This window comes from Pelophylax lessonae (genome assembly GCF_965119305.1).
Source record: "Pelophylax lessonae genome assembly, chromosome: 1".
NCBI lineage: Eukaryota > Metazoa > Chordata > Amphibia > Anura > Ranidae > Pelophylax > Pelophylax lessonae.
In genome coordinates, this window is record NC_138768.1 from 126,651,216 (window position 1) to 126,665,843 (window position 14,628).

Consider the following 14,628-nt stretch of genomic DNA (forward strand, 5'->3'; position numbering starts at 1 on the left):
CAACAGCAACAGAACCCCAACCAGTCGGGCCAGCAGCAGGGCCAGAACCAGAGCCAGCAGAAACAGAAGAGGCACCGAACCCGCTTTACTCCGGCACAGCTCAACGAGCTGGAGAGGAGCTTCGCCAAGACCCACTACCCAGATATATTCATGAGGGAAGAGCTGGCACTGAGGATCGGCCTGACAGAGTCCAGAGTGCAGGTAAGAGGGCATGTGATGGGCACCCAAATATTGTACCCATTCCACAATGACCATCATCCAACATTTCCTCTACCCTAATAACTACTCCAGAAAAAAAAAAAAAATTCACTGATCTAAATATACCTATACAACGAGGCTGATTTACTAAAGAAGTGGAAAATCTTCACTGAAAAAAATGTATGAATATTCACTTTAATTATACAATAATGTGAAAGTCTCTGCACATGATTGAAAGTGAACAGGAATTCGCTTTATATAGGAATGAATAACTGAAGTGAATATTTATTCAATTTACTGTGCAAACATTATCAACTCCCTTAGTAAATCGGCCTCAATACTATTTGTAAGACTTCTTTGGAACTGATTCACTAAAGGAACTAGAGAATCTTTACTGGATACACTGTATGAAGATTCACATCAATTATCCAATCGTGCCAAAAGCAAACTCATTTTTACTTGTTTATTGTGTATGTGATTGGAAATTTAAAACTAATAGGAATTTGCTTATCAAGTGATTGGATATTTGAAGTAAATATTTAAACAATGTGTTGGGTGAAGATTTTTAGAACTCCTATAGCAAACCATCTTCCATGTGTATGTCAGGTTCTAAAAATAATATCGAAAATATATTATTTTCAGGACCTGTTTCTACATAGGAATCAAATAAAACAATTCTTAGCATCTGAAACCTGTGGCTACGCATATATATATATATATATATATATATATATATATATATATATATATATATATATATATATATACATATATATATATATATATATATTTATATTTATTATATTATATATTATATTATATAATATATTATATTTATATTTATTATATTCTATATATATATATGTGTGTGTGTGTGATAAAAAAAGATCTATCTGTATGATATATATATATATATATATATATCATACAGATAGATCATTTTTTTATCACATACACACATATATATATATATATATATAGAATATAATAAATAAATATAGATTGGAAAAAGATCCTGAAAATGCATTTTTTTTCAATGCACATCTGTAAACAGGTTCTGAAAATGATCTCCATTCGATTTCTGTATATAGATCTACATCTATATATCAGTTTATATAAATGATACAGATGACAGGTCATTTGATAATGGTGTGTCTATCGGTTGCCCCGTCGGGTACTGAGTGCACTGTGCTGTGCGCTGTCCGCGGTGCTGAAAACCTCCTCTTTTTCATTATACTATTTCATACACCTAAACAATTGAATTTTTTAAAATTTATTTTTGTAATGCATCCATCTGAATTATTTACACTTCTTATAAATTAATGTACCTTGTTTTATCAATTTCTGTCACTCAATCTGTAGGTTATTATTTTGCACTCAATTAAATTTAAGTATCTGTTATAACATACAAAAGAAAAACATATACACCTTTTAGCGTAATAGGTAGATTTTACAAACAAATGTTATTTTAACGATTAATGGGTGCTACAATTGAAAATCGCTGCATGATTTTTGATATACTGATCAGTATTTGGGAATATAATCTTACACAGAAATTTGTATTCATTTTTATTTAATTGGCTGCTTCTTTTTTTATTTTTTTTTCCAGTGTTTATATTTCTTTCCCCCTATGTCTATTTTCTAAAGGAAGCCTGTGTGTAATGATCCAGCAAGTAAATGACAATCTGATAAATAAATCCATTGCCGCTGAGTAGTAATAGAGGGGAAAGCTCATTTTCTTATTGGTGTGTATTTACATTGTGTTATGAAGCTGTGTAATGAGGATATAGCGGGGGAGATTGTATTGGAGGAAGTCGATGGTGTGTATGGACCCACAGGTACGATGGCCCGGGGGGGCTCTCTTCTTACCAGCATGCTGCTGAACAGACTGCCAGGCATTTCATTGCAGTAGATAAGACTTTTATTTCCGATTTCTTCTGAAAGTCCAATAAAGGAAGAAGGCGAATTGTGAGAGCTGTAAGAAAATGATGCAGTGTTATTAGCGGCGGATTATAGAGCAGACTCCCATTAAAAATAATAATCCGGAGATTTATCCTCCCGGCAGCCGGCTCCGTGCCCGCAAAGCTCTGCTATACCAGCTATAAAAGCCATTCCGTTTATAGCCCGCCATTATTAGAAACCAATTCCAGTATTATTTATAACCCGGGATGGCTTATTAAGCAGCAATGTGAAAATCATGCAAATGATGCGATCAGATGCAATATAATAAGCATAATCATTAGTCTCTCGCACGGATTAATTAACTTTCAATATTATATTTACATAAAAAATATATCAGTGGGAAAAAAAATATCCAAAGCGCATTTTGATTTCCCTTATAATAGTACAGGAGGGCCCCGGATTGGGTGCCGACGGCAGTGGGGGGTCACAGTGTGTGTGTGTGTGTGTGTGTGTGTGTATGGGGGTGAGTACATAATGGTATGTGTGATTTACATATACAGTCATGTAACATATAACAATAAATCTATGGGAAGGTAACAATACGCATTTATACGCATTACACCGCACAAACATCCATACGGAATATACAGACTCATTTATACATTAATGGCCCTTGTATGTGCATTGTAAATATATACGGTATATTATAACACACACATATACAGTATATTACAGAAACACACATATATACAGTACATCAGAGAAACACAGATACAGATGTGTTTATCCATATATATGTATTACAGAATCACACATATATGGATAAACGCATATAAACATTTAAACCTGTGTGTGTGTACATTATCTAGCATACGTAATTACACACACATGCATGTGTATTATTGTATTATGTGTTATACCCACCCAGCCATATACATACTGTATATGCATGTGTGTGTGTGTATATATATATATATATATATATATATATATATATATATATATATATATATATATATATATATATATACACACACACACACATATTTAAAAAAAATGTATAGATAGATAGATAGATCCTACAATCTGTAGGTCTATAGATATAGATCTAACCTATACACTAATATAGACCCTACACACACACACACACACACACACACACATATATATTTAGACATACACACATAGACCATAGACCTACTAACACATAACAAAAGAAAATTATATATATATATATATGTATATATATATATATATATATATATACAGACACACACACACAGTCCGAGCTAGCTATGGCTTGCTATAATGTGGGGCCCCTCTCTGGAATGATCGTGTCATCTGGCACATCTTAATAGGGGACAGGCGAGGAGTTTCTCTCCGGCTTTGTAATGGAATGGAGAGATTGCTGTATTCTCCCTCTCCCGGCACTATTAACGTGTAATGAATTCGGCCCCGAGTTCACGGATGGCTGATCGAAATGAACCTCAGATCCCAGCTTTAATACAACTCTCCAGATTTCCTACCAAATCTTCACATTAATCATCTCCAATAGTGAGATTGCAATGAGGTCTTTATAAAGGTTGTCTGTAGGAAAGAAGAAATGGCATCCTTCTGCGTGTACTGCTCTTCTCCTGCTCCATCCCTGGCCCATCCGCAGGGCAGGAATTAAACGCCTAATATATTTTCAAATACCTTTCCAGTATGTCTATATTATAGCTCGTCTCACGCCTGGCACTTAGTTCCAAAGAATTAAGGAGCCTCTGTTGCAAAACCGTGCTTCACATTTCTACAGTTATTTAAATATTCCCTTATATCTGGAGAAAAAGTCACTGGAGGTAAATGTACTTCTATGTACAATATGCACAAGACACCTGCTCCCCCCCCCCTTTTTTTTTTTTTTTAAGTGTAAACCTAGTATTGGCTCTAAAGAGTGATTACCCAGAATATTTTGCTATTACTAGTTTTTTTTTTTTTTTTTAAACCTCCCTTAAATCACAATGAAAAATGAGAATAAATATTTATTTTTATCTAGGCTTGCCTTTGTCCAAAGCTCTTCAAGCCTGGAGCCTAGCACCTCCGTTCCTAAAATTTGGCAAAAATGTAATATTATAACCACACATGTGTCAAGTCCTTCAGCCACCAGGGAAGCATTATATATCCCCTTCTTTGGGATGCACAAGACCTGCTAGAAATTCTTTAGAACACAATTATGTATAAATAAATAAATAAATATATATATATATATATATATATATATATATATATATATATATATATATATATATATATAATTTCTGCATATTATCCAATCAGATTCTTTGTTTGTTTGTTTTACCTATAAAAAGCAAAGATGAGCTACAATTGGTCACTTGGTCACTTTAAGTAACCTTTGTTTTCTTAAACGATACTTAAAAAAACATGCAATGCAAAATGTGGCCAAACAATTATGTCTAGCGGTATATAAACATCCCTACTACAAACCTCACGACTATCTCTGTGACTGATACTCAGGACCAAAATTCCAAAAAAACATTCATACCTCTGCTATTTACTTCACTGAGCTAAGATTTCTGCTTTTCCAGGTCTCATGCTTTTTGTTTTGTTTCTACTACAAAACCCGAGCAAACCATTATCATCACACCTATTCAAAGGTCTCTAAGCCACAGAAAAGTCAGCTGTATCCATCTGCAATGGCATCCTTCTCATTCCCCACAATAAGATCTGTCTCCAGCTTTTCACATAATACTTAGGCTGGAGCTATTCGCACTGATGTTTAATGCCTGTGCTATCAGCCCTGATGGATGTGCAGAGCAGCATCTCTAGTAAAGCATGACACATAAAATGATATTTTGTGTCTGCAATTCTAGCAATCACCCCAACATAATGGAGCAAAGTTCTCTATTATTCATGGAATGTTTACATCCTTAATAGCGCCTAGATTTCTTTAATGGCTGACAATAATTCTTTCTTTCTTGTTCTCAGAATGTGTCATTAAATACAGCAATGGCAACACAAATGCACAATTGTACTAGAAATTCTGTATTAGCCAGATGCTGGAGGGGAGCTCATAGACTCAAGTGCATACGTCATTGATGAGAGAGAGGAATGAGAGCAGAGAAGAAATGAGATGGGCTTTGAAATCATTCTATTGTTGCTCCTGTTTATGTGTAGGAATTGAGCCTGTCTAAAATATACAATATAGATGTATATAGTTTACTTTTTGGGGTTCATTGCAAATTATCATTAGAAACGGAAGAGTTCTTTGGAGTAGGCAAACATTATTCACAGATGTCATCTTTAGTTAATTCCGATTTTTTAAAAAAATCTGTCCAGATTTCCCAACAGCACATGCATTATACTTTTTTTTTCCACCTTGTCCAAAATATATTTAAAATAGACATAACTGCACTTATAATATAACCGAAATAGGATGTAATATAATATAATATAACATAATATATACTATATATATATATATATATATATATATATAGAGAGAGAGAGAGAGAGAGAGAGAGATCACCAAATTGTATTCTCCTCTGACCATAAGCCTTTCCAACTGTTTTATTGGTTTTGGCAAATGCAAAAATTCGATTTTTATTTGGCTAAGTCAAAATAATTACAAAATAAATACCGAATCACCCTTTGCGAATTTTCGTCATTATTTTTTGGAATTAACCGAGTTTTTAACCTGAAGAATCAAGCTTAATCCACCCTTGTCATATATTGGTCTTGAAATATCCACAAAATAAGTAATATAAGTCTACAGCGATACTATATGAACAATTTGTGTTAAAAATCTCCGTTTTTAAAACAAAAAAATAAAGGTGAAATCGTGAGACTCCATATAGTATAGTAAGCTAAGGGGACCTGTCACTATTCAGTTAATTTACTATCTATAGCGTGAGCTACAAACGCATATCGATATATAGGATATGTTTAGAATATGCTTTTTATGTTATCCATTGTATGTTAATCAGACTTTTTAATTCTGGGTGGGATTTGAGCCCATGAATACCCGCTGACACTACAAGTCCCCAGCACACCTTTTAAATAATAAACTCCCTGAAAGGCAAAATGCAGAAAAATTGAGAGGCTGTACTAAAGGAGCTGAGAATCTTCTCACAATAAATTGAGTGAATATTCATTTTAATTATCCAGCAAGTGAAAAGCAAATCCCTGTTTACTTATATCCGAATTTGCTTTTCGTTTGATTGCATATATTCAAACAATTTATTGTATGGAGATTTTTTTTAAACTCATTTAGTAGATCAACCCAGTGGTGTATACATATATAAAATGCATGTTAGTTATAATTCCGTCTGATTATTTTGTAACAAGCAGCACAAACCAGATCCGCAAAACATGAAAAGCACGCCTAGGGGAGAATTATTAAGTTGATAGGTCAGGTCTTGGTTGTTATTTTTGCTTCTATTATTTTTAAAGCAAAATTTTCAGATTTGTTTCCTGTGCTTTTCAGAGGTTAGAATGTTGGAGGGGGACTGTGCTCTTAAGATTGGGAAAGATGATTGTCCTCATATCAGATGACTGTGCCCAGCACAGGTCAAATGTATTCATGAGATCACAATGAGAGAGAATTCAGTACGTGTGCCCCTGTGCCCCCCTACATATATCAATGAGTGAGGTGCCCATCAGCTGGCCATAGACGCCCTCAGGAGGAGCCAGGACTATGCAGGGTGAGCAGAGGGGAAATGAGAATTGGAGGGAGGCAAGAGACAAATATCAGCTCCACACCTCTCTCTGCATTAATATGCTTCCAAATGAATACAGTAAAAATCTACTAACAGGATGACTACCAATCATCATTATGTAAACTGATTATGATTGATTATATTTGATGAACGTGAATTATCCGATAGCATAACAGAATTTAATTATTTCTCACTCTCAAATAAAAAAAAGAGTCTAGGATTTCACACACAAGAGACAAATACCTATAGGTAGAAAAAAAAATGCAGGCACACAGCACAGGCAGGGTTTTAATTCAATTTATTATCTTAAACAGAAGCAATATTGTGTTCACTGATAACTGCTGTATGGAGCCAGGAGCTGTCCAGTGCTGAAATCCTTTCTACGCCTTAGTCCAATAGGAGTCAATTCTAGGGCTCCTGTGTTCTGAGAAGTCTAACCAGTTAGGAAAATCATTCTAAATAATATGTAACATACCACAATATGTAGTCACACACACATATATATATATATATATATGTGTACCAAATGTATGTAGGTTTCGGTTCCTTCATTCATTGTAATTTTGTAGCTTTTCATTTCCTTTTTCTTATGACATATTGGGCCAGTCATTTAAATTATTTTTTAGAGGTTGATCTAAAACATTTTTTTTTTTTTAAGATAGACACGGTTTAGATTATTATTATTATTATTATACAGGATTTATATAGTGCCGACTGTTTACGCAGCGCTTTCCAACTTGAGGGTAGACAGTACAAATACAATAGATTTTAATACAGTAGGAGTCAGAGGGCCCTGCTCCTTAGAGCTTACAATCTAAGAGGGATTTATTTGTATGTTCATTTATTAAGGGCAAAGAGTCTGTTTACTTTGTAAGGAAATGTGCACTTTGCAAGGAAATTTACCATTAGCTTAGTGAATGAGGTGAAGCTCTGCTGATTTTTATCATTCAATCATGTGCAAACAAAAATACAGTTTTTTTAAATATTTTCCTGGTACATGATTTAGTATTCTTTGCAAACTGAATTTTCACCACATTTACTAAGCTAAGAGAAAAAGTTGAATGCCTATTTGCCTTTAGTGGTTCAATCTATGCATAGTAATAACAATCAGTAATATTATTACATCTCTTTTTTTCTAAAAAAAAAAAAAAATTCTATCTATCTATCTATCTATCTATCTATCTATCTATCTATCTATCTATCTATCTATCTATCTATCTATCTATCTATCTATCTATCTATCTATCTATCTATCTATCTATCTATCTATCTATACAAATTAATTTAATATGTATATTATGTAAAACAATCCTTCACATTTTCCTCCTGATATTGCCCAAAATTGTTTCCTTTAGCTGGTGTAGAAGGTTAATGACAAAGATAGTAGAGGCAATGGCAAAGATTCAAAACTGTTAGGAGACAATGCAGTATACAAGGTTTACCATGTGTTTCCATTTGTTCAGCAGACATTAGTCATAAAGCAAAGCATGGTGGAGATTTACTAAAACTAAAGCACTCAGAATCTGGTGAAGCTGTGGATAGGATGGTAGCCAATCAGCTTCTAAATTCAGTTTGTTCAATTAAGCTTTGACAATAAAACCTGGAAGCTGATTGGTTTCTACGCAGAGCTGTAACTGATTTTGCACTCTCCAGTTTTAGTAAATAACCCCCACTGATCTCATAGACTGCTAGCCCAAAATTAACTAATGCCTGATCCTTGTTGTATCTTCTAGGTCTGGTTCCAGAACAGGCGTGCCAAGTGGAAGAAGCGTAAGAAGACCACAAATGTATTCCGTGCTCCCGGAACTCTGCTGCCCACACCAGGATTGCCCCAGTTCCAATCAGCAGCAGCCGCTGCGGCAGCAGCAATGGGCGACAGTCTATGCTCCTTCCATGCCAATGATACCCGCTGGGCCACAGCTGGAATGGGGGTCTCCCAGCTTCCCTTACCTCCCTCCCTTGGAAGGCAACAGGCAATGGCTCAGTCTCTGTCCCAGTGTAGCCTGGGAGCCGGCCCACCTCCCAGCTCCATGGGTTTGTCCAACATGGGCTCCAATGGCTCAGGGCTGCAGTCACACCTCTACCAATCCGCCTTCCCCGGCATGATGTCCACCTCATTGCAGGGTCCCAGCAACGTGTCGGGTTCCCCGCAGCTCTGCAGCTCTCCGGACAGCAGTGATGTGTGGAGGGGAACCAGCATTGCCTCCCTACGCCGCAAAGCACTTGAGCACACAGTCTCCATGACCTTTACTTAATACCCTATCCCCTACCCCACTGTCTACCCACCACTGTCTCTCCACCCAGTCTATCCTGGACTCTCCAGCAGAGGCAATGCTAAGCCAGTGATCTCAGAATATCATCAAATGACAGGTGATTGCATTTCCCATCAACCAGGGATGTCTTGAGGCTCAGATCAACAGCAATCATAAGCAAAAATGAACTCCAGAGTTCCCTGCAGGTCCCATTCAGAACAATCATTCAGACATTGAACAGTCATAACAGTTTTCTGTCTTGGTTAAATGTCATTCTTGTAGTTTCCAATAAAAAAAGAAGTGTAATACAGTATAATATATTGAATGTCAAACCATAAATGTCCATACCCAAAAAATATCAGACAACTGTATACTCACTTGTTAGAAGTGTAGGAAAAGGTATGATCAGGTGGAAATCTGGGGACATATTTGTTCCATTGATACTGATGCCTCTGTGCCCCCAGATCTCCTTCTGATTATACTTTTGGCTGCTAGTAAAAAGTGCCCCTTTATTTGTTTCTGTACCAGAGTTAAACATATGCCTCATTTGCTACTATCAACGGGATTTAATAAACATGAGCACTCCTCAGTTAGTTCTTGGAAATATTGGGTTTATAAGGGTCATAAAGCAAACACAATTAATTGTTTTTGGACTGTTTATTACAATTATATACAGTGAAAGTTTTATTACAGAAATTTGCACAAAATTTTACAAGTATGTTCTTGATTAAAGATTCTTAAATTTAGTTCTTAAAGCCCAATCCCAGGAATTAAAAAAAAAAAAATCTACCCTTGCAAGGGTTAGCTGCTCATTATGTCTAGAGGTTCCGGAATAAGGAGAAATACTTGCTTTATTCTGTGCTCCCTCCAGAGAAGCGACTGGTCCCCTGCAGCCTCCATTCTAAGCTGTTCACAGACACGGTCGCACATTCACCCCAACATACAATGTGGGCTTAATAGCTCCGCTTTAAATATGATGATGCCAAGGGACCTCCAACAGACTGGAACTTTGGGGAGAAGGGGGCAGCTGGCTGGAGTAGGGGATACAGTAATTAATCCTGTCTGTTCCTGTAGACCCTAGACATAAGTAGCATTCACCCCCTGCAGCGCAGGGGGGCCTCACTATAATGATTTTTTTTCTACTTCCTAGAGTTGTATTTTCATATAAACGCTAAAATACAACTCCATCCAAAAAATCTTTTATATAGTGGGCAAAGTTGGAATTCCAAATTTTTATTGCTCTCTGCATGCCTGTTGGGAGGATTTCCCCTCACTTGCCGTCCCAGGAAGCCTTGTCACTAGGATAAGGAGGAAAAGTAAGTCAAAATCTATCCAAAAGGGGCACAATGAGAGAATAAACAATATTTTTGGGAAGGCTGGAACCTCTCTTTTCCTGTTTGTGTACCCTGCCGGAAATTTCTCTTAGCTTCCTGGCCCAGTGAAAATGTTGTCTCCCCAACAGGAAATGAGGAAAAATCTCACCAAAACCATCACAGACAGCACTAAAAAGCTGACAGATTATTCAATCTTTTCCTACTGTGGCTAAAACAGAAAAAAAGTTTTGATTGGAGTAGCTGAACTCTCAAGTTAAAATTAGGCACACAAATAGTTTGTGGTATTTTATTAATTCCCGTGATAAACAATGAGCATATGTAAACATGGAGGAAAATGTATGTTTGCAAATTAAGTTAGAATAATTTATTTACGACAGTGGACACCTATGGTATGGCATGTTGTGAGCTATTACGTTAAATGGTGCAAAGTGTAATGGTGTGCTGCAATCCATTGTAACCAACCAATCAGAAATCAACATTCTTTAACTAAAGGGAAGTGTGAAAATAGAGATGATTGCTGATTGGTTGCTACAGGTGTGTTTGCCTGTTTAAAGGCAGAACTACCAGTAAGAAGAATAAGTGACCTTTCTGACCTTGGCATGAAGGTGTACCCTTGTGACCAGTCATAACATTTCACTTCAACTTGGGTGACATTTGAATGTGGTATAGGTGGTGAAAGGATTATTTATTGCTGATTATATGCAGAGATTGTCTAGAGCCCTGGTCCTCAACCCTGGTCCTCAGGGCCCACTAACAGGCCAGGTTTGCAAGATGACTGAAATACATCCCAGGTGATATAATTTGCTGCTCAGTGATTGCAGTATTCTAGTCTGCAGCTCCCCAAGGTAATACCTAAAATCTGACCTGTTAGTGGGCCCTGAGGACCGGAGTTGAGGACCACTGGTCTAGAGTATACTGGAAATTCTCTGCAAACCTTTGGTCACTTTCTGACATGCTCAAGCAGGTCAATAAACTGCCAATATTAGGGCATATAATGCCAGCCTTACTGTACACCATTGCACTTTGCACTAGCATTACGTTATTCCAAAGTCTTTCTCTAATTGTAATGTAAATGGACATTTACCATCTCTAGTATTGTATCATCAGACATTACCCAACACTTACTCAGCCACCCTCTTTTCATATTTTCCACTATCATTAATTCATTATCACTTTGAGCATTCAAAATATATTTCTAAGCACAATCTTGCTTCCCAAAAATAATTCTGTTTGTTTTGTGGACATATCACTACAATACCCCTCTGTCAAAGAAGAAACCCAGGCCCGTTTTGTAAGCATTTTTATTTAATACAGCTGTAATACTTTAAGATTCAGTCTTATTTCCTTTTTTTTTTCTAAAGGTAAGCAGCACTTTTCTGATGATTATTTGGCAGACTGCTGTTTTCAGTCCTTCAAAAGCATTGCTGATACCACTTTTCCCTGCAGGTTCAGCGGGGCACGTGGCGCCTAGGCACATGTAAATTTTCAACCCTGGACTTTGTACAGACAGCCAATGAGCTTTTCTGCATGTGCTGGTTCAGAGATCAGAGGCTATTTCTAAGAATGAACAAAAAAAAAGTTGTGAGATAGGATGTTTTGTGTAGATAAAGCATTCTTGTTACATACTGGTCAGTTTGTGATATGGTTTAACTTATTGTCTGTGCTTATTTATTGATTTTTTTGGGTTTCTTATTTCTTAAATGTTTAAGCTAATATGAAACCTTTTATTTGAAATTTTTCTTGACAAGTTTATATCAATTTAATGTAAATGGATAAATAAAATCATTTTCAGTATGTGAGCTGGAGAATGAGTCATTATATCGGTATGCAGAATCCTCATGTGTTTCTCTTTACATTCATTTATTGATAATTTAACTTCTATTGATAAAAGACAGTTGCTGGTTAAGTAAAAAGTAGGTCTAATTTATCAAAATGTCTGAAATGAGATCTGTCTGTGTTGCTTCAGAAGCAGCTGCTCATATTCACGCCTGCATTGGAGAATGGCAATTTGATTATGAATTTTTTGTTGGACTATATAGACATCTTTTACTGCAGATACTTAGGTAAAACTGTATTTGTCCTCATCTCATTAAGTAAAGATTTTTCCCTATTTGAAAGTTGCTTTGTAAATACGGGAATTTTGGAAAACACTATGGAAAATACAAATTTTAGAAAAAACTATAGAAGATATACATTTTGTGGATTACTATAGATAGACCAAGTAGGGACTAATGCCTCGTACACACGCATTGATAGTTGGCCGTGAATTTTCGGCCAACGTCCGATCGGCTGATTTTCGGCTTGTTAGTATGATGCTTTCGACAACCGACTCTGACTTTTCGGCCAAACAAAATCTGGTGGGCAGGCTATAAAATTTTTGTTGACCGTCAACAGAGCGGCCGATTTTCCGTCAGTCAGTACAGATTTCGGCAGACAAAAATCTGATGAGCAAGACTGGGCATGCTCAGTGAAGAAAAAACACACGGAAAGTAAACCATCACATGACATCACTTCTGAAGTTGGTTGTTGTTGGCCGAGAAAATTCATGTGCAGTCTAGAGCACATTTCAACCAACACAACAACACTGGACAAAAGACGGCCGATCGGTCGGCCAACTATCGATGCGTGTGTACGAGGCATTAGAAGGTGCTTCATTTTTTGTTCTCACCTGTATCTTTTTGTTTATAGTAGCTGTGCTATGTGGTTTAAGCCTATAACCTGTTCAACATACCAATAGCTTTCTTCAAATATCCAATCAGGCTAAAGGTACACTCTACAAACTTGAAAATTGTACATTTAAACAAATTCAGTGGATGTGGTCATTGCTGACTGTATGGGTGCTATTTTATCTGGTGCTCACCCTCAGCATTAAGCTAAATTTATATATTTATCAATAACCTCATCTTCTGAATAGTCCTGAATATATACACACGGGAGCATGAGAGGGAAGTCACATAGTACATAGCCGCACAGTAGCAAGCATAGATAAAAAAAAAATTATCTAAAACTTAAAAATTAAAGGTAAATGGAGTGGACTTTCTGATCGTAGCACAACCAAGACAGTAAAACAGTGTACCAATTAACTTATAAAGGTATTAAACCCTACAACATAAAAAACATAAAAATGCATTGCAGCCTACTAAACCTTAGATGTGGTGGGTGAATTAAGGCTTTTTTTTTTTTCTTTATTTTCACTTGGTGATCCAGCCTGTAACGCACTTCTTCTCCTACAGTGTCTCCACTCCACTGTAGGAGCGACAGAAACACCTTTGGGGAGCAGTTTTTTCAGTATGGGGAGAGGGTAGTGTTAAGCTGGGTATACACTGGTTGAAATTTGTTCAATATTTTTCATTGTAAGATTGTTGTATGAATGTTTCTTCAGTTTTATAATCATTAGTGGGGGTCAAATCCACATTCTTTTTCAACCTAAGTGGAGAGAAAATTCAAAGAAGCAGGATGAAAAATGTTCTTGAATGTATGAATTACTAACAGTGTATGTGTTTATCATTCGGCAAATTTCATTCATTCCAAAATCAAATGTTTAAAGGAAATTACATTTTGTACTACTTTCAAATTACATTTGAAAGTACTGAGGATTTTCATACAATATTTCATTCAATATTCTAATAGTGTATATCCAGCTTTGCATGCACTAGCCATGGGCGTCCGCATAACTTTTTTCAGGGGGGGGGGGCATAATTTTTTCAACAAGGTCATTAAGGGGAGGGGCTTAGTTATTATCCTTATTTTGAGTATATTCCCTTAAAGCATGTTATACAGCACAGTGCTTTGCTTTGCTGTGTAATTTGGCCCCTTCTATCACCTAAAATACCTGGCTGATCCTGCCTGGCTATGTCCTCCCCTCTGTAAACTGACCAGGGTATACCATGTCTGCTGAGCCCTGACACCGTGGTCAGTTTATGTTCCAGCCCTCTTGTCCTCCTCTGTCCTCTCTCCCCCCTCCCTCCCTGCCTGTCTGCTCCTGTGTCAGTGCCCACACCCCCTCCTCTCCTGCTGCTTTAGTTTCATTTAAAGTTTCATATCCTGTCCACAGTCTGTTTAATAATCATGTGTGCCCCTGTGTCTGTTTTTTATCTAAAAATTTTTTAAAACACAGACACACAGGCACACATGATTATTAAACAGAACATTCAGGATGGTATAAAGTGGCTTATATCAACCACTTAAAAGGGGAAGTTGAGATTCCAAGGGGGGTCATTTGCCCCC

General features: G+C 36.6%; 1 protein-coding gene across 1 annotated transcript in view; it reads left to right on the plus strand.

Moving 5' to 3' along the window:
• OTP (orthopedia homeobox) overlaps window positions 1–10,906 on the plus strand; it is a gene marked incomplete at its 5' end in the record, with an annotated part of 11,554 nt that extends 648 nt beyond the window's left edge. Inside the window, 2 exons of the mRNA XM_082242970.1 lie at window positions 7–201; window positions 8,549–10,906. Coding sequence (XP_082099096.1) covers window positions 7–201; window positions 8,549–9,070 — 717 coding nt within the window. The 3' untranslated portion in view covers window positions 9,071–10,906. The remainder of the gene's footprint in view (window positions 1–6; window positions 202–8,548) is intronic.
• Between the last annotated feature and the right edge of the window lie 3,722 nt (window positions 10,907–14,628).